The sequence below is a fragment of the Cavia porcellus genome, unplaced genomic scaffold, assembly GCF_034190915.1.
Source record: "Cavia porcellus strain 051 isolate PalLab524CR breed Dunkin Hartley unplaced genomic scaffold, mCavPor4.1 scaffold_25, whole genome shotgun sequence".
Lineage (NCBI taxonomy): Eukaryota > Metazoa > Chordata > Mammalia > Rodentia > Caviidae > Cavia > Cavia porcellus.
Genome location: NW_026947508.1, coordinates 29,976,282 through 30,000,224, shown reverse-complemented (window position 1 = coordinate 30,000,224; position 23,943 = coordinate 29,976,282). Strand labels below are relative to the sequence as shown.

General features: G+C 48.2%; 1 protein-coding gene and 1 long non-coding RNA gene across 3 annotated transcripts; both read left to right on the top strand.

The window, feature by feature from the left end:
- Nucleotides 1–253: 253 nt before the first annotated feature.
- Nucleotides 254–23,943, top strand: LOC134470298 (src substrate cortactin-like). Its single transcript, XM_063236108.1, has 9 exons — nt 254–277; nt 1,652–1,747; nt 2,418–2,614; nt 3,027–3,100; nt 5,080–5,209; nt 19,132–19,221; nt 20,594–20,775; nt 21,913–21,984; nt 23,593–23,943. Exons 3-7 carry the CDS (start codon nt 2,528–2,530, stop codon nt 20,723–20,725), a joined length of 513 nt encoding a protein of 170 aa, XP_063092178.1. The 5' UTR covers nt 254–277; nt 1,652–1,747; nt 2,418–2,527; the 3' UTR covers nt 20,726–20,775; nt 21,913–21,984; nt 23,593–23,943.
- On the top strand, nt 5,220–14,820 carry LOC134473009 (uncharacterized). 2 transcript variants are annotated; one of them, XR_010043094.1, is made up of 3 exons: nt 5,220–7,862; nt 8,842–8,952; nt 14,770–14,820. It is a non-coding gene; the product is annotated as an uncharacterized LOC134473009 (long non-coding RNA). The 2 variants fall into 2 exon arrangements; XR_010043095.1 differs by lacking the exon at nt 14,770–14,820 and adding an exon at nt 11,813–11,835.

Below are 23,943 nucleotides of genomic sequence, written 5' to 3'. Positions count from 1 at the left end.
GGGGGACATACACAAGTCTGAGTATAAAAGGCTGATGTGTGGAGTAACAGCAAAGAAAATGGAGAGCTGATCAGAGTGGACAGTGCGGAACAACTGGAAGACTGAGATAAAGGCACAAATGGGGAATAAGCTGGTATCAGGCCTTGTGGACTTTTTTTGAAGTAATTTTTTTTTTTTTTTTTTTTTTTTTGCAGAGTGGGTGGCTAGGCTACTGTTATGTAGTTCAGGCTGGCCTCAAACTGACTGTACTCCTGCTTCATCCTTTCCGGGATTATAGGTGTGCACCACCATATTTGGTTGTTACGTATATTTTAATGTCCTTTTTTTTAAACCCCAGAATATGAGTGGAACCTGTTTTTGTAACATCCTTGTATCCTTGTATGGCATCCTTTTTTTAAAAAAAAAATGATCTTCACAACTTTTCCAAACTACTACATATGACTATTTCAGTAAAATCTTAAAGACTTTTTTCCAGTTCTGGGGATTTAACTCAGGATCTAGGGCCTTACACATGGTAGACAAGTGCTCTATACTGAGCTATTGACTCCAGCCCAAGGGATTATTTTTTGAAAAGAGATTTAAAGTTTATATTCAGATTATAATATGCTAATAATAGAAACTATTGCTATTATAGGTCTGTGGTACCATTTTCAATGATTTCTTAGTACTCTTTGACTAAATCATGTTTTTTGAAAAATTAATAGGCTATTAATGGACTTTTAAATTATAAATGTTTTCATATTATAAGCAGTTTTGTAAAAACATTACTTATCTCTTTTTTCAAAATAATAACCAGTTTTACTGAAAGGTATTTAATTCTCAAATCCTATGGTGTGTACCATTATTGTCACCATTTTGCAGATAAAACAGGTACAGAGTACTCAACTTTCTCAGGATCACACTGTTAGAGGAATAACAGAATTTGTACCCCTACCGTCTGGCTCAGTAGCCCAGGCTTTTGATCTTTGTACATATTCATCCATTTTTATTTCTTTAGGATAAATTTCTGGGATAAAAGAAATCACTAGATCACAAGCTAACAATAAATTGTAATAGATCAATGGGGCAGAAATGTACATATCTCCTGAAGACAGAACATCCTGTGCAATTTTATGATTGTAAAAGAGTCACAAGTGGACAAGTTGGTGCTTTCAGAACATGAATTTACTTGGTTTGTTTAAAGGTCATTATTCCTCCAAAAGCCTTTTCTAGAAAAATTTTTTTAATCGGTAGCAGGTATCAAACTCATGACCACACGCTTGCAAGGCATGCTAGATCCCTGGCCCCAAAAGCCTTTTCTATAACAAGCAGATGGTTCAAAAGGCAGGGAACTCACTCTATTCTTGTTTTCATGGTCTGTTTCCTTTTTGCTTTCTTTCTTTTTTTCTTTTTTTTTTTTTTTTTGGTGCCAAGAATTGAACTCATGATCTTGTGCTTGCCAGACTGGTGCTTATGCCACTTAGCTAAATCCCCAGCACCCAACAAAGTAGTCTTTTTATGCTTCTGCCTTCCAAATGGAGATGGTCCTTTTCTGTTCTAGTCTATTTGTGACCCTTTAAAAGCTTTGAGCCTCAAGAAGGCAGACCTGAGTTGTCAGATACTTGTTTGCCCACACTTTGTCCCCACATCTGTGTTGTTTTTCTGTAAGCAGAGCATCCAGTTACCAAAACAGATGTGACCTTCAAAGTAGAGCAAGGACAAGAGCTATGGAAGGTAGAAAAAGAGAATCTATGTTGCAGTTATACAGGTAAGTATGAGAAATATCAAATAGAAATTTTTGGAGCCCAAAAGTCTAAAGTATGAGACCTTTAGCTTTGTTCTTTATCTAGATTGTTTTGGGTCTTTGCGGTCCTTTGTGGTTCCATATGAATTTCAAGGTTGCATTTTCTATTTCTGCAAAAATGCTATTGAAATTTTGACAGGATTGAATTGTATCTGTAGATCACCTTGGGTAGTACAGACATTTAAGCAACATTAAGATTTATCCACAAGCATAGGTTGTCATCTCAGGTTTTTTTGTGTCATTTTTAATTTTTTCAGCAAAGTTTTTGTTACAGAAGTTTTCCAATTCCTTGGTTAATTCTTAAGTATTTTATTCTTTTTGATGTGACTTTATTTTGTTTTGTTTTAGTTATCAGGTATCAAACTCAGGACCTTGCATTTTCCAGGCAGGCACTTATGCCACTGAACTGTATCTCCAACCTTTATTTATTTTTTGAGATGGGGTCTTGTCACGTAGTCCAGGCTGGCCTTGAACTCACTGTGTAGGTCAAGCTTGTCTTGAACTCACAGTGATCCTTCTACCTTAGCCTCTGAGTGCTGGAATTACAGGCGTGCATTACCCTGTCTGGAAATTTCTTTCTATAGCATTTTAGAAAGAATAACTGGGAATTTTTCATTTTATTCTTTTTTACAAGTTGTCTGCCTACTTGATGAGCTAGAGAAAAAGAAAGGAAACAAAGAAGGTTTTGAACCAGGATACGTTTACCCTCCTGAAAACATCAACAAGGAAGTCCAAAACTGGAGCATGAGTAGTATTTCTTCAAGACAAAAACAACATAAAGGGAATCAAATGGAAATACTTTGCAATCTGATTTATGCTTCCTTAATTAAAGTAAGAGGTATTATGGAGAAAATTGTTATGAGCATGAAGAATATAGAAATGTCTTCCAAAACATTTATCATTTCATTAGATCTGAAAAAATATTCACAATGTAACAAAGATTTGAATGTAGTCAAGGTAGGAGAGCCTTAAAAAAGGAATCTTGTCCCATCAGACATGAAAAAAGGCAGACAAGTAGAAAACAGGCCTTTGAATGCAATGACTGTGGAAAAATAAGAGGGGACACTTTGTAGCTTATCAAAAAGTTCACAGTAGAAAAAGATCCTTTTTCTACCTGTGAAGGGGGGGGCCTGTGCTTTGCGTTTCTTTGAAAGCGATTTTCCTGTGTTTTGTTTATTTGTGTGTTTGTGTTCACAGTCGTGGGTGTGTGGGTGTGGGGTTTACTAGTTGTTTTTCGTTCCAGAATGATGTGAGCAAAAAGGAACAGAGATGGGGCTCCAAAACCCTGCAAGGGTCCAGGCACCAGGAACACATCAAGTAAGAGCCTCTGCAATGCTGTCGCGAATGGGGGCCCCTCCGCACACTCAACTAGTGGGTCTTCCGCAGGATGGGAACAGGCCCCAGCAGGGACATCTACTGCTGACAGCTGAAGGGGCCAATCAGGCGTCAGAGTTGCTTTTGCTTATGGTATTGACCTGGTGTTCATACAGCAGATGAATGAATATAAGTCGTGGCACCTAGATTTAATGCATGCTTTTATGTATATGTGCTTACACGTGTAATTGGCCACCAAGTTAAAATGTCCACAATAGACAAGTTTCCTCACTTACAGTTCTGGGACTCCTGCTTCTGCATCTGGTGATTTTCATCAGGGCCCACGGTTGCCTAAGTTCTTTCTCTAAATAGGAGGCTTCTCAACTGTGAGATGTCATTGGATACTTTAGATCTTAAACACCCTCCTTCCTTTGATTATTATTATTACTATTTTTTCCTCCTTTTTATTATTGTCTGAAAATTATGGTGCTTTGCAGGATTTAGTCACTGGGGTGTTTGAACTGAATTCCAGGCTTTGAGAAAAGCCTAGAATAGGATACAGCGAGCTGTATCATCATTTCTGATCTGGCACTATCTGAAATGCCAGCTCTGGGCAGCTTGTTTTCTCTCAAGAAGCGATGATAAAAGGGCCTTTAAAATCATGCGCAGAGGTTGGTTTTAGGCCACACTGGTCAGGATTGGTTGTCCCTGTCCTGTATTGTAAAGGCAGCACTGCTGACCTGGTGACCTGCTTTGAAACATGGGGAATGTTCCTGTCTTACTTGGCCACAGTATCTGGTAGAGGAGGATACAGTAAATCACCTGGAACAACAGAGTCTACATGGTGACATTTTAGAATATCACCTTTTATTTTTTGTATTTTTTTAATGAAACAAATTCTTACCATGTTGCTTAGGCTGGACTCAAATTTAGTCTTAAGTGTTGGTCCCTCCTGGGCTTGCCCAGCCCACGTTTCCCACAGAACTGAGTTGAGAAGTCAGAAAGCTAGGAGAGGGGATGAAATGGTCCTGGCAGGAACACCTGCCCCAAGTTGGTTAGGTCATCTGGACCTCTTCTGTTCTTGGTGGCCTCAGCCTGTTGGGCAGGGAGTATGGACTGTCTGGGATTGCAGCATCTGGATGAATTAAGGTTCCATGAGGAAAGTGTGGGGATGGGATCATTTTTGGCACCCTGCGGCTCTTCCCAGAGTTCTGGAGAGGCTCTTCTTCTCTTGTTCATGGAGGGTCAGTTAGTTTCCAGGCCTGGTATGTATTTTAGCCACATTCTTGTGATGATTGTCTTTGTGTTGATGGTGTGGGCCTTGTGTCTTCTGGGCAGAAGGGCTCTATGCCCAGGTAGCTGTTGTGCTGCTCTGGGTTCTCATGGTGACAGCTCTTTCCTGGCTTGCCAGATTTTGACTAAATCTTGTGATGTGCCTCCTGCCTTTCTGTATTTAAAATAAAAAGTGGCTCTTAGGTGATAAATTCTGAATGTCTGTCTTGACAGGTATACAATGCTTGAGTACCTCAAATAAAGACAGACTGTCATAGGTATCCTTGGTGGCCTTGGAGATCTGGAGGAAGGGACCTTGACTTTATCCCCCCTTCTGCCTCCTGATGGTGTTTGTAGGACTTGTGTTCCTAACCCATTTGTCTACTAAAATTAGCGGCCTTTCTCCAAATGAAATGGAGTTCAAGTTTTAGCTGGGTACCTTTGGGGTGGAGTTGGATGAGACCATGGTGTGCATTTGGTACAGCGTTCCTCCTTCCATCCATTTCCGCGCAAGAACCGCTGAAGTGGGTGCCCCAGCTTCAGGATAGTCAGGAACATACATAGAAGGTAGGCAGTTGATCAGCACCAAAAAAAGAAAGCTTTCAAGTTTGCAGAGGTGATGTTGCCTGTCTTTATTTATCCTATTGCAAAACAAGGATGCACATCCATTTCAGAGTTTTTTTCTTTCTGCTCTTACCTTTCTTCTCAAGCATATACAAGATAAGAGAAAACGTCTTTCAAGAACATCACACTCTCAAGGAGAAGGAACTTCAAACAGGACCAAAAGCCTCCCATGGCTATGGAGGGAAATTCTGCGTGGAACAGTACAGCATGGACAAAGTAAGTGGGCGACGGCTGTCTGTGCTGGGTCCCTGGCTGTGTGGGCTGCTTGTGGTGGGCCATGTAGTCCTTACGTTTTTCCTTAGATTAAATGTGTCAAGGTGGTTTGTCAGGGGTGAGATCTGTTCACAGTGGGTCTCTGTCAACTGACCCCACTCACTAAACTCTCTGGCTTTTGGAAGTTCCCAGAGGTGCTGGCGAATGGTAGAGAGACCCTAAGGGGAGATTAGCTGGACTTTGTAAATGGGACAAAGTCCAGAAACAACTGAGCTGCAGATGTCCTAGTCAGCCCTACCTGTGTTTCCAGCTTATGGCCCAAGTTGTACCATTCCGTAGAGTAACCATACCTGTGGGCCCCTCATCACATCATTCCTGGAAATTGTGCTAGCATGTAGCTGACGTCCCATGTGGCTTTACTGACCTCTGCATGTAGCATCAGCACCAACCAGGTGGCTTCTGTGAGCAGTCAGTGATGGGACCAGGCTGCCAACACCGAGCAGATGCTCATGGCAGCTGCTGATGAGCACAGCCACCTTTATGGCACTGAACATTGTTCCACCTAAGAGCAGGCGAGTGTTGGCTCGAGACAGCTGGCTGGTTTCTCCCTGGAGAATAAACAGTGCAGATAGCAGCACGTCTGTCTTGTTTGCATGTCTGCCGTAAAGCAGGGCAGACTTCTGCAGACACCCTTGCAGCAGTGAATTTTCAGGTCTGAGCAACTTGGTGTTGTTCAGACCGGACTGATGTGTTGCCCGCACTGTGGACAGAGGTGAAAGGATCAGCTGGCATTAGATTCTGGTGGGTAATTCCATACCTCTCCTCCTGTTGCATGCATCGAATTAAACATCTGAAGCTGGAGGCTGACTAGGTGCCATCTGCAGGAAAGAGACATGGACATTTGCTGTGTCACTTGTGCTTGTTCCACAGAGATGTCCTAATGGTGAAATAGATAGTGTGTGCAAAAGAATCTCCCTGGGGCTCTGGATACGAGTCTGGTAGCCTTTCAGAGCAGCAGAGCAAAGTGGCAGACAGAACCTTCCATCAAGTAGGTGGCTAGGCTTGTGCTCACTGGAGGTCATGGGGTGTTAGTGCAAAAAGAGGCTGACTATATCGGGCCCCAAGTTAGGGTTAAGGAAAATGATCCCGGTTTATACAGCACAAGTCTGATTTAAAATGATTTCTCTGCTGTTTCTTGGGCTGTGTCTTTTGTTGGCCTGGATCCTGCTTATCCTTGAGCCTCCAACTTGGGCTTTTTCTAGCCGAGAAACTTTCCTAAAGAGCCCATCTCTTCCTTCTGCCTAACTTTCCCACCCTGAGACCCCGCTTCTCCTTCATGCTGGCCTTGGCTTCCCCTTCAGTTGTTGCTGCCACGTTGTGCTGTGGTTTGCAGTGAGACTCTTCTCTGGCCTGGCTTTTCAGGGCCAACACTCATCATTCTCATCTGTGGGTGGCTTGGTGTTGTGCAGGGTGCTCAGGGACATGTGGTGAGTGTGCAGAATCATGCTTTGTGGCTGACACACATACATGCAGGTCCTTACTGGCTCAAAGAATCACTCACTTCTGAGAGGGGCTGATGATAATCCTGCAACAGTGGACCTGGAGAGGGTTGTTGCCTCTGCTGCTTCTTAGTGCTACTGTTCTCTGGGCTTACATGTCTAAGAATATTCAGCTTTCATCTCATGTGAGCACCATGAGACCAGCCTATTTTCAGAAAGAACTGACAGTTAACCTGGGAATAAGTGCTTAAACTCTTTGTAACTTGCCCTGTCTAGAACCTGCATAAATAGTAGTGAGGTCCTTCCTTGTGCAAAGAATTGAGGAACTAGTGACAGGCACTGCCAGAATCATATTTTGAGGAAGCACAGGAGCTGTCGGGGCTCTAGTTGTGCCATTGTCTGAGCACATGGCCAACTTCTTCTGGCTTCCTGTTTCTGTGGTCTCTGCTGCTTCTTATACCTCAGCCTTCAGGGTGGTGCTCCACTAGTACAACTGTGTAATAGCAAGTGTGATTGTGCCAGTAGAAGATTAAAGATGCTTTAGGAGCATGTCTGTTTTAGTCAGAAAGCTGTAGCTGTTGCCAAACATGGTGATCCTGACTGTCTTTTTAGAGTCATTTTCATGTAACTTTCTGAGTTACATGAAGTTATGCTGAAGAATCCCTTTGTCACAGTGGCCTCTCGCCACTCCCTCACTGACATTTTCTGGTTGAGATCCTAGAGGTCATGCATGGGGTATGTTACGGTTTATGTCGAGATGTCCCCCCAGAGCCTCATGCAATCACAGGGTTTGTTTTGGAAGTGACTGTATCTAGAGTGTGTGATGCTGGGTTTAAGGCTGTGTGATACTGGTTGGTTTGACAGCGCCCTAATCCTAGCAGCCTAGAGTGTAAAATGGTCAGAAAGATGCTATTAAGGCTGCTTGCTTGCTGTTGCTATCTTCTGCTGCTCTGAACTTTTGCCCCTGTGCCATGCACAACCCTGTCTCGGAACCAGCTATGGACTGAAACCTCTACAATGTGTGAGCTTTCTTCCTTTAACTTTGGGTGTCAGGTATTTTATCTCAGCAACAAGAAAAATAACTTAAGATTGGCCACCTGCCGAGCCTCACTGATGTGCTGAACACTGCCCAAGTGGCCAGACCCAGCATCTACCAGGTAAACTGGCATAGGTGGTTAAGGTCAGGATGTGTACCAATGGGGCGTGGGCATATGTGTTTGGATGTGTGCGTGTCCTTCCCACACCTGTCACTGTGTTGCCTGTCCTTAGCACCCATGGAGGGGTCCTGGGGAATTATGTACTGTGGGATTAGCTCTGGAAGCCTGGGTCTTAACTGTGCTCAACATCGGGAACCGTTGGGCCCAAGGCAGCATTGTGGTCACACGATCTATCAAGGTGGCTGCACTGGGTAGAAGAATCATAGACACAACCAGAGACACTGTGCTGGTGAAGAGACACAGCTGGGTTCCGAAGAATGTCATTGCTGGAGAGGGCTGCTCTTGAGGCTGGGGTTTGCAGACCTCAAGGTGAAGCATGCCAAAACCCCAGACTCTGCTTCCTTACTTTACTACCTGGTAGACATGTAACATACAGAAGATTCCTGAACCTGTGCTCCCTGTATGATGGGGGCTGACAGTGTTGGTGATTGCGACTCTGGAATGAGCCAGTTTGGGTGACAGCAGCTGGTACCCTGTCTACACTGTATGCATACATCGGTGTTGATTCTGAGTCTGTGTTATTACTAAAATAGACCTTTCTATGCTTTAGTGTATTGACAAAATAAATATTTTTTGTCCTGATTTGTAGTTCTTACAGTATGAAAAAGCCTTTTTTCAAGAGAGTAAATGTATTGCCAGCAATGTCCATGTAAATGGCTCTTAGGAATTGTGTGGTCAGCTGCCATTATCTCTTTTTTCCATGCCCTGTTGCATCCAAAGCTCCACTCTAGGTCAGGCGTTGTGGTGTGAGAGCCCTGCAGCTGCATTGGAGGAGCCCTGCACCAGAGACTCAATGGCTCAGGCTGCAGTTTCTCCCGGGATTCTGGCCATGGGTGCATGGAGGAAATGCCTGCACCTGGGTTGTTAATGTTGTGCTAGGCGTGAGTCTGTGATATTTTATTTTTGGACTCTCTTCCAGTCAGCTGTTGGCCATGAATATCAGTTGAAACTTGCTAAGCACTGCTCTCAAGTCGACTCGGTCCGGGGTTTTGGAGGCAAGTTTGGTGTCCAGATGGACAGAGTTGACCAGGTGAGTGATGGGCACAAGAAGTGACCCCGAGTTCTGCTGAGCACAGTGCCTTCCACCCCAGATGGTGCTGGTGCTATGTGTGTCCTTTGGGTCACTCGTAGCAGTGTGCTGGGAGGGATGTCTAGAGAAGAGCCGAGGCCTCTTCCCCTGGGGTGCTCTGAGAGGCTGAGCCAGCTGGGTGAGAAAGGGGGGTAGTAGCATGTAAAGAAAGGCCTTTCTCACATGGGCTTAGAGATCCCTGTGTTGCTGTCTACTTACCAGATGGACTGGGGTCCTTCTTTAAGTGCCCTGGGCATAGGACACCCTTAGATTTATTGCCTAAGAATGTGCCAATGGGGACCACTCCCACCCATTCCCTTCCTATATATCACTGTGGCAAGTGCTGCTCAGAGTTCTTCCTGTGGAGCCCTCCTTTTCAGGGCTGCAGGCTGGGTCCAGATGTTCTGGCAGGCTCAAGCTTGAGCCTGTTCTGATTCCCTTTGGATCAGAGCCATTAGCCCCTTCCTTCATTTTGTTTCATGGCAGGCAGAGGCCTGGATGTGGACAGGCCTCAGTCTGTGTTCCGACTTTTTGACATCCTAGCTGACTTGGAATTTCTATGCCAAGTGAAATGGGAGTCATGGTAATCCCTCACTCATGGGGCTGTGTGGGAAGCAGAGCAGATAGTGTGCCCATATGCCCACCATGGTGCCTGGCTCCTCCTGCTGCTGTTGTTATTAGTATTCATTTTGTTCTTAGGAGAGCTTATTTGAAGAATGCGTTCCTGTGTGGCATAGAGAATTGTTCGAGATGGGCAGTATGTGGCTACAATACATTAGCTGAGCCTGATGTGCAGCAGCCTTCTGGGGAGGAAGCCACGTTGCCCTGGATGTGCTTGACTGTGGTGCCTGCCAGACTGTGAAAGTGGTTTTGTTTTTTTTTTGTTTTTTTTTTTTTTTTGTGTGTGTGTTTTTACCAGCAGTACTCCCCACAGCCTTGCACACTCTAGGCAAGCACTCTACTACAGAGCTGTACTCCCTTCCCATTTATTCATGCATTCATTCATTGATTCTTTAAGAAGGCAGCATTTCATCTTCGTGCTGGCAGACTGTTGGATCTTGATACCAGGGGACTGGTGCAGGATAATTCCACAAAAGCAACACTCCTGAGTTTACAGAGAGCATAGTATACAATTTAAAAGTGGGCAATACAAAGCAAGTAACAAAATGTTACATACTTGGCTACATGCCCTGAGTTGTATTGTGACAGGTAGGCTAGCCTGGACCAGATACAAAGGAATTGTTTATCATAATATAGAAACACTCTGGGCACAAGAGGAGTGGTCCTTTACTGGGTGAGCATAGGTAAAGGCAGCCCTCTTTATCACATGTGGATTTCCACATTATCAGACTGGTTTCGGAAGCAAATTTGGTGTTCAGTTCGAGCAGCAGGACTCCTCCACTGTGGGACTCCTGATTACAAGGAAAGACTGGCCAAGCACGAATCCCACCAAGGCACAGTCCCCACCTCCTGCCTCTTCCCACACTCCCTTGCGGTGCAGCCACTTCCAGCACAGGCTTCAGAGTTCACCTCGGTGCTCTAGCAGGCTCTCCTGCTCACCAGCTGTCAGACCATTGGGCATCCTCAACCCATTGAAACTAAGTTCCCTTTTATCCCATTCTCTTTTTTCCCCCTTCTGACCTTTCAGAGGAAAGTTGGGGTAGAAATTATAGTTCACAGGTTATGAACTCTGACTTCTTTATCTGGTTTCTGGGGTGGTCTTCTAACAACCTTCTGCATGTTTGCTTGCTTTTGACCACGATTTCTTGGGTCATCCTGTCAGGCCTCTGAAGTTAGGAAAGAGAGGTTTTAGTTCCAGCACCTCTGACCCTCCCATCAGAGGGTTCGTAGCAGTGAGGGCTGAGAAATGCGTGTTCTGTGTGATTTCTGTGTTTCATTGTGGCAGTGGTGTTTTTCAGACAGGGGTGGGTAATTTTGTTTGTTCTGATTTTTTTGCCTGTGACACCACCCATGTGTAGGATCTTCACATGTAGCCACACAGTGTGTACACACAGCTGGAAAGTAACCTTTCTGGGGCCACACACTGGAATTCCAGATAGTTGACGCATATTCCTTAGAACAGTCACACTTCCCATCAAAGTTCTCCAACAGAGGCCTTGGTTACTAGAACCTGGACCCATCACTGGCTGAACGATGATATCCAGCAGTGAAGGGCAGAGTGCGGGCTTTGAGCACAGTAATAGGACCTGCGCAGTGCTCCGGTGTAGGGTGGTGAACGCACTGGGCCTGACCCTACAGACTGCATGGAGAGAGCCGTCGAGTCTCAGCGGCATTGAGACTGCATCACAGTGACTTTCATGTGGATGTGTGTTGCTGCAGCACACATATTTGGCTGGTAGAATGTCCACATGGAGTATTTTCTTTGTTTTAAAAAGCAAGAAAACAAACTGTGACTGAGCCTCTATTTAGTGTTGGGTAGAGTGGGCGAATAGGAAACAGATGAGCATAAGCCCCGTGGCTGGTGTGCAAAACTGTGCTAGTGAAGTGGCCCATCGCAAAGGCCTGTCCTTGTGCCCCCTTCTTGGCTTATTTCTTGCCAGCCTGCTGCCCGCCTCTGCCCTTTCCCCAGGAGAATGCTAGAAGCATGCCCACGCCTATCCTGCTCCCTGCCTGTGCACTGGACATTGTGGTCAGACGCAACTTGCCTGGCCCGGAAAGCCTGTGTTGTGGCGGTTCTTGGTTCTTTCTGCCAGGGTGCATTTTCTTGGGCTGTTTGAGCCCTATCTGCATGCACCTGCGATCATCTCGGACCGGGCCTGTTCTCTGCCTCAGAGTAAATCTTGTGTTTTGTCACCTCCAGACTATTCCAAAGGATTCATCGGCAAGTACAGGGTGCAGAAAGATCAGATGGATAAAGTAAGGCTGTCCAGCTCCAGGTGTGGAACTTTCTGCCCGCAGGCCCAGGGATTCCTGCAGCCCCCACTCTGTGTCAGTTGCTGATTGTAGCTACCATCAGGTAGGCACTGTGCTCGTGGTTCTGGCCATCTACCCACTCAGCTGGCATATGTCACTACGGCAGCAGTGGACTGGCTCCCAGTCGAGGTCTGAACTATCCAGTCTTGAGTGCTTGGCCATAGCATGGCAGTGAGGGAGCTGTCACTGGATCATACTGCTGTTTGAGCTTTGATTATGAATGGTAAATCAGACTGGGAATTGAGTTAATGTGAGACCATTTGTAGGGTCATCCTGCCCTTGGCTGTAGTGGTGGGTGGCATGGTGGAGCCTTAGAGCTCTGTTCCTATACAGCTTGTGGCTGACTTCACAGCCTCTCCTCGGGCACTTCCCCATGTCACCAGGGTCCATGGGAGAAACCTGGGGCACACCGCACAGGCCGAGGGGTCTGGGGAAAGGACTAGTCACAGCCCAGTTCTGAAGAGCTGGGAAGAGTTTGTTAGGAAAGTCAGGGCTAAGAGAGTGCAGAGCAGAGGGCACAGCATATGTTTCGGTGTGGGGGATTGAGGGATCACTGCAGGGCTGGAGAAGGGAGCCGCACAAACCATGTGAGATCCTCAAGTTGTTCAAGGGACTCTGGAGCCCTGGATGGGCTTAGCAGGCAGAGGACAAGAGTGGCATCTGCCCTGAGTAGCCCCTGTCTGCATCGTGGGAGATGGTCTAAGGTTGCTGTGAAGAGGTGGCCCCAGAGGCCTGAACAAGGTATTGTCTTAGGCTGGAATTGCAAGGGGACATGCATCTGATGTTGTAGATGTAAAGGTGGCAAGTGGCTGGGCTGGGGTTTGTCTTCAAGGGCCCAGGAGGAGGGAGGAGCCAAGTGGCCAGTGGGGTGACTGTGGAGCTGGAGAATTTGGATGAGCATGTGTGGTAAGTGCTTGTGATGCCTGAAGTTCGTCCAGTTTAGGGCTGCGCCTGTCTGATGGAAGTGTCAGGTCAGAGGATGCTGGGCAAGGAGGCCCCTCGAGGTGGCAGCAGGGAACTCCAGGAAGTATCTGGTGGCTGGGGCCCCTGGTTTAGGAGGACGGAAGGAGCTAATGAGTGAGAGAGTCAGAAGTTGTGGCTTTGCGGTTGGGAGTTGAGGAAGTTTCTGTCTCTTGTCTGTGGTTGATGCCAGTGGTAACCAATGACTGCTGGGCTTGTAAACGCCGTGGAAGTAAGCATGCGAGGCTGGCATTGCCTCTTGTAACCCTATGCGTGAGGCATCATGATTCCCCCTTGGAACTGTTGTGCTGTCATGGAGCCTGGTGCTTTCTAAGTGAGGCCACTGGCCAGGGCCCAGGCTTTGCTATGAGGCCGTCCTAAAAATATGATGGGTCGCTGAGGACTCGAGTCTGCAGTTGTCTCTGTGGTGATGGAGATCAATGTGAGGCCAGTGACCTTCTGTTTTGGAAATGCCCAGCCTGTCCAGTCTTGGACAAGGTTGGCTGTAATAGGCATGAGGGGATCAAGGGCAAGAGTAGTTGCTCTTGTGAATCTTGGAGCCAGGCCAGACAGGACAAGGAGGATGGAGCAAGGTTTATATGGGTAGGAAGGTGGCAAGTGCGAGAGGCTGTGGTCTGTAGGCAGTCACAGGCTGGAGTGTAGCTCAGTGGGAGGATGCCTGCGTCCCACGTATAGACTGGCTTCCCTTTCCAGCATGCAGAGCAGAGGTGGGTCTTGGTGACGGAGTCACTGTGAGGAAGGCTGAGCACAGGGATGGTGTGGGAGGTGATGTGGATGGGGAGTGGATGTGGACAGAGAGATGGCCCCTGTCTGAGCAGCAAGCCAGAGGCCTCCGCTGCAGGAAGTGGGATGAGAGGACTGGAGCCACCCTCCCAAAGCAGAGGGCAGGAACCAGGGCAGTGATCTCACTGCTACCCTGAGGCTACAGGGCAGGCAGGAGTCACCTGGACAGCTGGGCAGGGATTGTTCTAGAAAAGGTGGCAGACTGTCCAAGGTCAGTAGGTTTGGGAAAAGGGAAAGGTTTAGTCAGGAAAGCTGAGTAGCCAAAGCTTAGACTCAGCAGAGATAAGTCTAGGCCAAAGGCCCTTAAGAGCTATACAGCTAGGTCTGTTGGGCATGGCGGCTAGGAGGACAGGTGACTGCTCTGGCCAAGGCGGGAGTCCTTTGGGGTGGGCTTTTTGGCTCCCCTGTGAAAGGATAGGCACAGGGGAGGGTGGATGTGAGCCAGATTCCTTTCTGGTCTCCTTTGGGCAGCTGGAGCCATCTGTGCCTGTGCCGCAGGGAAGTGTGGTTTTGCTACCTCGAGGGGCTGCCTCTTTGGGCTGCACTCTAGTGTGCCATGTGGGGAAGCAGTGAGCATCCTGAGCTGGAGCACGGTGCTCCCATCAGCAGTGGTGCAGCTCTCAAAGGAACTGGGGAAGGTCATTAGTTTCTAAGAACCCCACCAGCCTGTGCTAGGTCCTGCGGTTTAGGGCCTGATGTCACAGCGGTTTCCCTGGGGTGTAGCTGAGAGCCCAGTTGAAATAAAGTGGTGGCATCCCAATTACAGAGCCACGTGGAACATCTGGCCAGGCAGGCCTGTGTGTCCTGAGGACCTGTCCCCACACAGCAGAGGCTTGTAGGCAGGGCGGGGGCAGGCTTGATCAGGCTTGAGCAGCACAGAGGTGGCTTGTCCCTGAGCAGATGGCTGTGACACTGACTAATGGTCAGCAGTGTGTGTGGCTGTACCTCCGTGAATCTGCAGAACACAGGGGCACAACTTAGGCTGCCTGGTCTGTTGAGGGATCTGGGGAGGCTGTAGCATTTCCGCAGGTAGGGAGGGGCAGAGGAGCACACTTCTGATTTCTTTTTCCTTCTCTGCAGAGTGCGTCGACCTTTGAAGGTGTGGCACAGGTATCGTCTGCCTACTAGAAGACTGTCCCTGTTCAAGCTGGTTAGTGTCACCCACACAGCCAAAGCGCTATTTGGTCTTCTCTGGAGGAAAGTCTAGGGAAAGTCCCAGGAGGAAAAGCAAGGTTGGAGAAACAGCCAGGAGCAGAGGGACATGTGTGACTGCCCCCATAACCCTGCCCCCTACATTGCAGGGACCCTGGAGACACAGTTAACCCCTCTTTGCTTCGGAAAGTATCTCTTACAACAGAGCCTACACCAGAGTCCCTGTGAATGGAGGTCCACTTAAAACTGGGAAGCAGAGGCCCACTTTTGTTCACTTCAGAGGAAATACCTGCCAGTAGGTGGCGTGTGCCCAGAACCCCAGCACTCTGAGAGCCTGAGGCAGGAGAATTGCAAGTTCAAGTGCTGTCTTGGCAACTCAGTGAGAACTGTCACAAGAAACATTACACAATGAAAGAGCCCTGGGCTCAAGTCTCAGTGGGGTGAGGGGGCGGGGAGAGGAGAAGAAGGAGGGGAGTGGAGCTCAGAGTTACTGTAGCTCCGCTGCAGGTGCCTTGGATCACTTCCCGATTCTGTGGTCCCAGACCACCTTGGCACTTTGAAAGTCATTGAGGACCACAGAGAGCCTCCATGGAGCTGGATGTGTTTATTGGTATGTATTCTAAATTAAAATGGAGGAAAGCTTTCAATTCATGTAAAAATAAAACTATTGTAAGTCTGCTTATTAAGTTTGCTTTTAAAAAAGTTACTGTGAGTTCCAGAATAAGAAAATTTAGGGGAATGACATCATTTTATGTTTTTCTAAATCCCATTACTAGAGGATGGTGGATTGGGGTCTCATATCTGCTCCCACATTTTGTCTGTGGCAGTGGCCAGATTGCTTCTACAGTTAAGGCAAACTGGACACAGGTGGACCAGCAGGTGGGAAGGGAGGGCCCTTGGTGACCTTGGGGTCACTATGGTGTTCTGTATTTTGCCTGGCGCGTGTGGGCCATCTTTCCTTAAAGGCTAGTTCTGCATCCTGGGAAGCTTCCCCAGAGTGACAACATCATGCTTCAGCCATTAAGAAAATAGTAGACCTACAGATTATCCTTGTTGTCCTGCGATTGATCCCTTTCATTATACTATTGAAGAAAATCACATTTGTTCTCCATCTCCCTGGTGCAGTCTTTAAGTGACAATGCTCACTCTGGCAGCTACTGATTTTCTAGAACTCTTTAGTTCTGCTTGAAAGCATTAATTTTCCTGTGGGTAACAAATACTGCTATAAGTTTTGCTGACAGAATGATTTGATTCATTTACTTTGGAGGAAGTGTCTGCCAGATCCCCAAATCTGCATAACCAGAGTTTGTCTGGCACTTGTTATCTTAGGGAAAATTATGTTCCATAAGAAAACCATTTAGCTAGTGCAGAGAGGCTGTTCTCTGAGATGCACAGGAGTGCTTTATGACTTTCCCATTTTTGCCACACGAAACACCCAAAATGCATATGTAAAGGTCAGAATCTGCTGAAAATCAATATTTTTTTAAAAGTTCTTTAACAACAATAGACTTGCATCTTTTAGTAAGGATGCCTGCTTCTTTGTTTTTTCAGCATGTGGTGGCAAATAATGTGATGATGCGCTATATAAAAGTATTCCAGCGGGGCTGTGCTGGTTCACACCAGTAATCCTAGCTACTGGGAAGCCTGAAGCAGGAGGATCAAAAGTTTGAGGCCAGTTTAGGCTACTTAATGAGACTGTCTCAACAAAGCAAATAAAAATGACTGAGGATGTAGCTCAGAGCTCTGGAGTTCACTTCCCATCATCTCAGAAAAGAATACCTGGGAAGCCAAGGTTCAGACACAAGTGCTGCTACATACAGTGTAGAGAGCTGGCCCAGTTGGCAGGCTGAGCACAGTGGGGTGGGAGAAGTGTGAGCTCTTGGTGGGGCCAACTGTTGCTGCAGAAGGTTACCCTGCTTGGGCTTTCAGCCCAGGGAAGTGTTCCGAGGTGCTGTGAGGCAGATGCCCTCTTTCCTTCCTCTACAGCGAGCCAGCAAAGCCAGCAAAATGAGCGCGAACTTTGAAAATCTCACTAAGGAGAGAGAGCAGGAGGACAGGTGGAAGCGGAGAGAGCACAGTGGATGGCCAAGGAAAGGCAGGAGCAGGAGGAGGCTCGAAGGAAGCTGGAGGTGGAGACAGAGAAGCTGGCCCAGCGCGTGAGCATGCGTGGCCAAGGGGGTGCTCGTGCTTGCGGTGGCTGCCACTTTGCTCCGCATTCCCAGAAGTTCTCAGTAGAAAGTGTTTTCCACTCAAAGAGTCAGCCACACAGGCTGGCAGGGGTCGGCCAAACCCATCTGCCAAGGTGGCCTGCCCTGACCTCTGGGGCTGGTCTGCCACTTTTCCCTGTGGTCTGCACACTTTGACTAGAAGAAGAGGTTACAGAGGCCGTGGAGGTTGGACAGAGTGCAAGGACTCTCTTTCCAGGATTTTTTGGCGGGCTTTGGCTCTGCTCTGCCACCTGCTCATCAGGACCCACGGCTGACAGCCTGGCTGGTTCTCTTGGGTAGTTGAGCAGTTGAGGCTGAAATAATGTACACGAAGCTGCTGGGCCAAGTGAGGTTCTGGATGTTTTCTCCTTACAGCAGTGCTTGGGTTCCAAGAATCCCCAGCGGGAGGAGGTCGGTGTGCAGAGGCAGGGGTGCTGGGAACGGAGGCATTAATGAACAAGACCCGATTTGCCTTAGTACAGGCAGGCACGTGATGGGAAGCAGAGGTTCGTGACAACACTGTTTTCCTGTTCTTAGTGACTAGAAACACCTAATGACCGCTCCTTCATAGTTTCTATAAAGTAAGGTGTTTGTTTGTTGTTCTTTGTCACAGAACACCTGAATGCACACAGGCACTCTTTACTTGCTGTCTCGTCTTTTTTTTCACGTAATTGGGGCCTTCCTTATTTCATGACTGGATTTTAATCTCTGTCATCTGGGACACAACAGTTTGACCTGCTTGCTTGAGAGGAGAGATTCGAGTAGGGTAGTTATTGTTTAGCCCCTTTCTTTGCAGGTTGCTTGCTGAGTCCTTTTCTGTTTACAGGCCCCCCTCCTCCCCAGGAGTGTGCTGAGTCTCAGGTGGAGCCCCTCCGTTACTTAGGAGCACCCCAGACAGGTTGGCACAGTGCGTCCTGGCAGGAGAAGCCTATGTGTCAATCCACACTGTCTGGTGGCTGCTGTTGAGGAGGCTTCTCACCCAGCTGGGTTTGGGAAGGGCTGGAAGTGTAGGCCCTTCGGCCTGCAGCTGTGTTTGTGAAGTGATCCAGTTACCCTGCAGCCTGGTGCTGAGGCTGGTGGGCCCAGTTCTGCCCTTCACGGCTGCCAGGGACTCAGGCCTTGGGTTTTGAACCTGTGTAGGATTCCAGGTGACAAATGCTTGCAGGTCAGGCTAGTCCACAGCGATGCAGAGACCTGTCAAGGACCAGGCCTGCTTTGCTTTCCAACAAAATGAGACAGTGTTTCCTTGTCCCATGGGGGAGGTGTGCCATGGGCAACTGGGGTTCAGATTATGCCTCTACGGTTCCCTGGCTGTGTGTCTTCCGCAGTCCTCCCTGGAGCATGCAGGCCATCAGTGTGTTTCCTGTGGCTGCCATTTCAGGTCACCCTCACAGAGCTTGAAACAACACATTCTTCACTTGTGGCACTCAGGAATCCCCAGAGGTGTCAGAGGGGCTGCATTCCTTTGCAGGCTCTGTGTGTCTATCCTTTTTCTGGCTTCTAGAGGCCCCTGCGTTTCTTGGCTCGTGTGACTCCAGCCTCTGCTTCCATCCTCACATGCCTTGACTGCCTGTCACACTCCTCCTTGTCTTATGAGGACCTTGTGATGACATTGGGCCCACCATGGAATCAGAGCAGGGGGCATTATTTGTCTACTGCATTGTATCCATGACGGCCAAAGATTCACACTTTCCTCCCACTCATAATATAGTCCCCTCACGTCATGGTCCCTGAGAACCTCAGTCCACTACAGTATCAACTCATCATCTGTATCACCTCGGTGAGTGAGGACTCCACAATGAGCTATAGGCCAGCGCCAGCACTGCAATTGTGCCTAGTGCCCGGTGAAGTGCATCTTCCAGGCGTGGCACCGCGAAGTGCTGCAGGCCGCCGAGGTCTTTCCTCTCAAGGTGGTCTGCTGACTGCATGACTTTCCTTTGCTACAGCAGCTCCTTCTCTAGGATGTGTGATACTGTCTGCTGTTGAATCAGGCCCATTCTTCAGGCTAAGGTACCTTCCTTTTCTGAGTTGCTGATGTCATCGAGACGGTCATGGCCTTCTGGTTGCTCTTTTTCTATTGCAGGAACAAGCCAAAGCCAAAAAGAAAACATCCACTGAGTCCCCCACTCCTCATCCAGCTGAGGAGAGGCAGCTTTCCAGCCCCATCTATGAGGTGGGTGTTTTTGTTTGGTTCCTGAAGGAGTCTTGAACCTTTTGCAGTGCCCGTGTGGATGTTTGACGTGCTGTGCTCTGTGCCCACACTGGGCTTGTGGTGTGGCAGGGTTCAGGAATGGCATCCTTGGAGTGAGGCATCCTCCCCGCTGCCCTTCCTTACCTTTCTGCACCTCCCTGCAGTCAGACTGCCAGCTGAGGAGTGGGTCACTGTCTCCCTACAGCCCTGGGTAAGTCGCTGGATGCCAAATGCTCAGTCACATTGGTTTTGTTGGTCTTCTTTCACAAGCCTGTGTGTGTTGAGCTGGCTGCACTTCTTTATGGGAACCAACCGTCATCCTCCCTTGGCACTGAGGCACCACCACCAGTGTCACTCCTGTGGCTCTGATGGTGTGTTCCCAGACACCTCCCTTCTGTGCCACATTGGTGCCTCTCACATCTTGCTTTGTCCCTCAGATGCTAAACTGCCTGACGGCTCCTGGCTCCCCCTCCACTGTGGCCCTTGTCCTGTTTCCTGTTTCCCCCATAGCCACTCTGGGCTGCACATTTACTCTTTTATCTAAATAGCACTTTGTGTCAGTGAATTGCAACTGCTGAGGACTCAAGACACAGGGAGGTTACAGACCCGTGAAAGCTATGGAGATGCACAGGGCCGGGCCTGGGTATTCCTGATCTTGCTCCCAAATCCAGAGAAAGCCAGGCCTCCCAGCAGCATCCTGCAAGTGCCATTCCTGACCACTTGCCTTGTTTTTTGTGACCCACAGAGGGCACCTGGTCAGAAACATTGGAACCAATGTTAATGTGTGCTTCAGGATGCCTGTTAGAGCTCAGAAGTCATATGTTTTTTTTTTTTTTTTAATTAAAAAAATTTTTAGTCACGCAGTTTTAAATTATAAGGTGTGTATTTTCTCTGAGTACCTTTGTCTTTGAACATGGTTCTTTTGGTGGTTCGCTTGCCTCACTCTGCGCGGAGGATTTGGTTAGAAGACAAGAAGCTGCTGGCTGGTGCTGATAGGCAGCACTGGACAGGACAGAAACCTCAGACCTAAAATACAAACAGGCTAATTTGAACTCAGGATGGAATGACTCGAGCCCTGGGGATGCAGTTTGGGGAGTGTATGGTTCCTGGTGAGGAGAGTGGACTTCAATTCCTTCAGGATTTGGGAGTGTTGGGGGTAGTAAGGACTGGGGCTCCGTGGATGAGAGGTCAGTGAGGACTTTGAACTGATGCCTTCCTGACTGGTGTCCTTTTCCTCAATCCCAGCCGAAGCTAGGAAATAAGTCCCCGTGTCTTAGGTGGCATTGACAGTGTAGCTGTAAACTTTGTAGGTGCCAGCCCAGGCCACAGGATATATCCATTTGTTCCTTTTCAGGATGCAGCCTCCTTGAACGCAGAGGTGAGCCACAGAGGTCCTTCAAGTGAAAGTGAGCCCGAGCGTGTGTACAGTGCAGAGGCCACAAACTACCTTCCCACAGGCCAGCAGTTAGCAGAGCCTGGGCTATGATCCGGAAGCCATGTAGGACACCAGCAAGGCCTCTGGCCACTACCAAGCAGGTACTGTGCCCACACTCCCATGCCCTTCCTGGGAATGGGGCTCTCTGAGAGATCCCGCCCAGCATTATTCCCCATGAAGAATGTGTTCAGGGTTCCTGTCTGCTCACACCCCCCACCCCCGAACTCTTTGTTTCCCTGTTAGAATGGCCCTAGGCACAGTGGTCTCCAGTGGCAGCAGTGGTCCTGGTAAGGTCCCTGGCATTCTGGGATACAGGGAACGTGGGGACAGGTCTGGAGTCAGGAAACGGGCTTCTGTTACTGTGGCATTTCCTCTGGACATCAAGCACCTGTCTGCTGCAGGATGACCTTAAAGGTGACACTTTCTGCAGCTTGAAGATGGTGCAGGTGTTTCACTTAGGTCAGTGTGGTGAACCTATAGCATGCCTGCTGCAGTGGGTATGCGCAGAGCCCTCTCTGTTGGCTCACAATCCAAGTCCCGCCAGAAACCCAGCATTGAATTAGGTTATTTTTGTAAACTAAAACCTCGGTATTCAGGTTTAATTACAGCATTATCACTTTGTGATACCTAAGTGGGTTTTGTGTTACAGTTTGAGTAGCTAGTTGGTCTCCAAAAGGTTTTCTGCCCCTGATCTAGGTGAACACTGCAGTTTTGCTTATTGTCCTTTAATACTGAGGTTTCCTGTAGTACGCCAGGTCCAGCACACCCCTTATCCCACATGGAGCAATGTGGTAATGTGGTCAGTATGGAGGGCAAGAGCCACTTGGGCTGAGAACACACGTGACGGGGGGGAGGCCTCTTACCTTGACAGCGTCAAAGGCATTGATTGCCCTGTCCCTTCTCTTATTCACTTCCCTGATGATGCTAGATATTTTGCATTTTAAAAGTTATACTCTCAAAATGGTCATGATACTTACCAGGAGAGCCATGTTCCCTGGGTGATGGCAGAGCTGGGAGTCCATGGACTTGCTCTTGAAAGCTGGAGTCTTCTCTTGAGTTTCCAGGAGGTGCCTCCTTTCCTCTCTCCTGCTGCCCTCAGAGTGGAGCTCACTCACTGAGATTTTTTCCTAGCAAGTGCTCCTGCCTCAAATCTTGGGAATCATTGTGTGAAAAGCAGTTACAGTGGGGAGGTACAGGTGGGGACCAGCTGCTGCTCAACTGTCCCCATTTCCTTTCAGAAGAGAACACCTATGACGAGTATGAGAACGACCTGGGCATCACAGCCATCGCACTCTAGGACTACCAGGCTGGTGAGGCGCCTGAGCAACTTCCTGCCCTTTGTTCCTGCCAACTCAGCCCCTAAGAATCTGACTTTTCCAGTGATGTTGCAGTTTCTATTTTGAAATAGTTTCAGTTACAGAAAAACTCCCAGAACAGTGACAAGGATTCTCATGTCTCAACCTGGTCCTAATTTTCTGCATGTGTTCATGTACAAACACATGCACTTAACCACTTCAATTGCATTTATTCTCAGAACCATCGGGGAGCTGCAAGGTCCCCATTGCCCCTAAAAACCCCATTTGATGTGATGGCACGTACCTGCAATCCTGGCTATTTGGGAGACCAAAACAGGGGAATGCAAATTTGAACCCCGTCTGGGTGAATTAGCAAAACCCTGTCTCAAAAGAAATAGAAGTGTTGGGGATGTAGCTCTGTGAAACGCCTGCAGGTGGCCCCCATTCCCTCCCTAGTATTTCAAAAATATAAAAACAAAACTCGAAAACTGCACTGTGCATGTCTAGGACATCCAGGGTCTCATGTGAGTACTTCCAGCACTGTCCATCCTCTGGGAGGTCACTTGTGCACATGACCCACCCCTCGGCGTTGGTCCTTTTTGGCCCTGTTCCTGGGCCGTGTCCTTCCACAGTTGGCCAGGGCCCAGCAGAGTTGGTGCTCGCATGGTAGGAAGGCCACAGATACAATTCGGTGCCTCCCTGTGCTGAGTTGTCTTTTTTTTTTTTTTTTGGTACCCAGGATCGAACTCCTGACCTTGTACTTGCCAAGCAGGTGCTTATACCACTGAGATAAATCCCAGCCCTATCCGTATGTTATTTCTGTGGCATTGGTCACTATCACCTGCCAATCCACACCACTCCAGTAGCAGTTGATGACTGCGAGGCACTATGGTGAGTCCCCCAGGTCCTGTCTTCTCTCAGCCTCACTTGGCCTTCCCTGACAGTAGCTTCCCAGTTCCTCCTCCCCGCTGAGTGGGGGCGGTCAAAGGCAGAGTGTGGCCTTTCTGCACCTGCTATTATTTATTCCCCTATCTATACATTTCTCTTGCTTTTTTTTCTTTTGAGGCAGGGTCTCTATTCATAGTTGATGCTGGCTTTAAACTCACTATGTAGCCCTTGAACTTGTGCCATGTGATCCTCCTGTCTAAGCCTCCCGACTGCTAGGATTACAGATGTGCACCACCATGCCCAGCAGCACACATGTTTCTATTTATTCTTCGATGGGTTCTCTGATATTTTGGCATCTGTACGTATGTTTGAGTTCATCCCGTGACCTGCATTCCAGCCGTCACCTGGGCTCCTTTCTAGACCCCTTCCTGTGTTCAGAACCACCCACCCTGACCACCCCTCCTACATGTCCTCGTCCCCCTGTGCCCTGTGACTGGTGCCACCCTTTCCTCGCTCCCCCCAGTGAAGGTGGGAAGGAAGGCGAGTTCCCACCCATCCTGGCCATTTCGCAAAAACAGTGTCTGGCCAGCGTGGGTGTTTTTGGAAGACGCCGCTCACATTTGTGCATCCCAGCCTTACACGGGCTGTGGCTGCCTCCTTCTTCTTGCTGCATGCTCCTCCCAGCCCCCCTGGAAATGTTTTCCATTTGTGTCTCTCTCTTTGCTTTTTTCCCAGCGCGTGGTGACGAAATCTCCTTTGACCCTGATGACATCATCAGCAACATAGAAATGATGCATGAGGAAGGCTGGCAGCGCAGCGTGTGCAAGCGCCTGTACGGGCTCTTCCCGGCCAACTATGTGGAGATGTGGCAGTAGGCGGCCCGCCTGCCCTGCGGGCCTGTACAGAATCACACTTCAGATCATGCCTTTGCTGGTTTGGGGTTTTGGGTTTGTATTTTTTGTTCTGTTTTCTGAGGGTGAGGAGGGAAATATACATATTGATTTTATATTTAATACTTCTACTGATGCTTTTGAAAATGTTGATGCCACAGAATGTGCTAATAAATTGTAATCATGTTCCCTAGGA

What these genes read in the sequence shown, in the direction of transcription:
- LOC134470298 (XM_063236108.1), top strand. Translation starts at nt 2,528, where the DNA reads ATGAGTAGTATTTCTTCAAGACAAAAACAACATAAAGGGAATCAAATG. An exon ending in TTTATGCTTCCTTAATTAAA is followed by an intron (nt 2,615 to 3,026) that starts GTAAGAGGTATT and finishes TTTTCGTTCCAG; the next exon opens with AATGATGTGAGCAAAAAGGA. An exon ending in AGGCACCAGGAACACATCAA is followed by an intron (nt 3,101 to 5,079) that starts GTAAGAGCCTCT and finishes TTTCTTCTCAAG; the next exon opens with CATATACAAGATAAGAGAAA.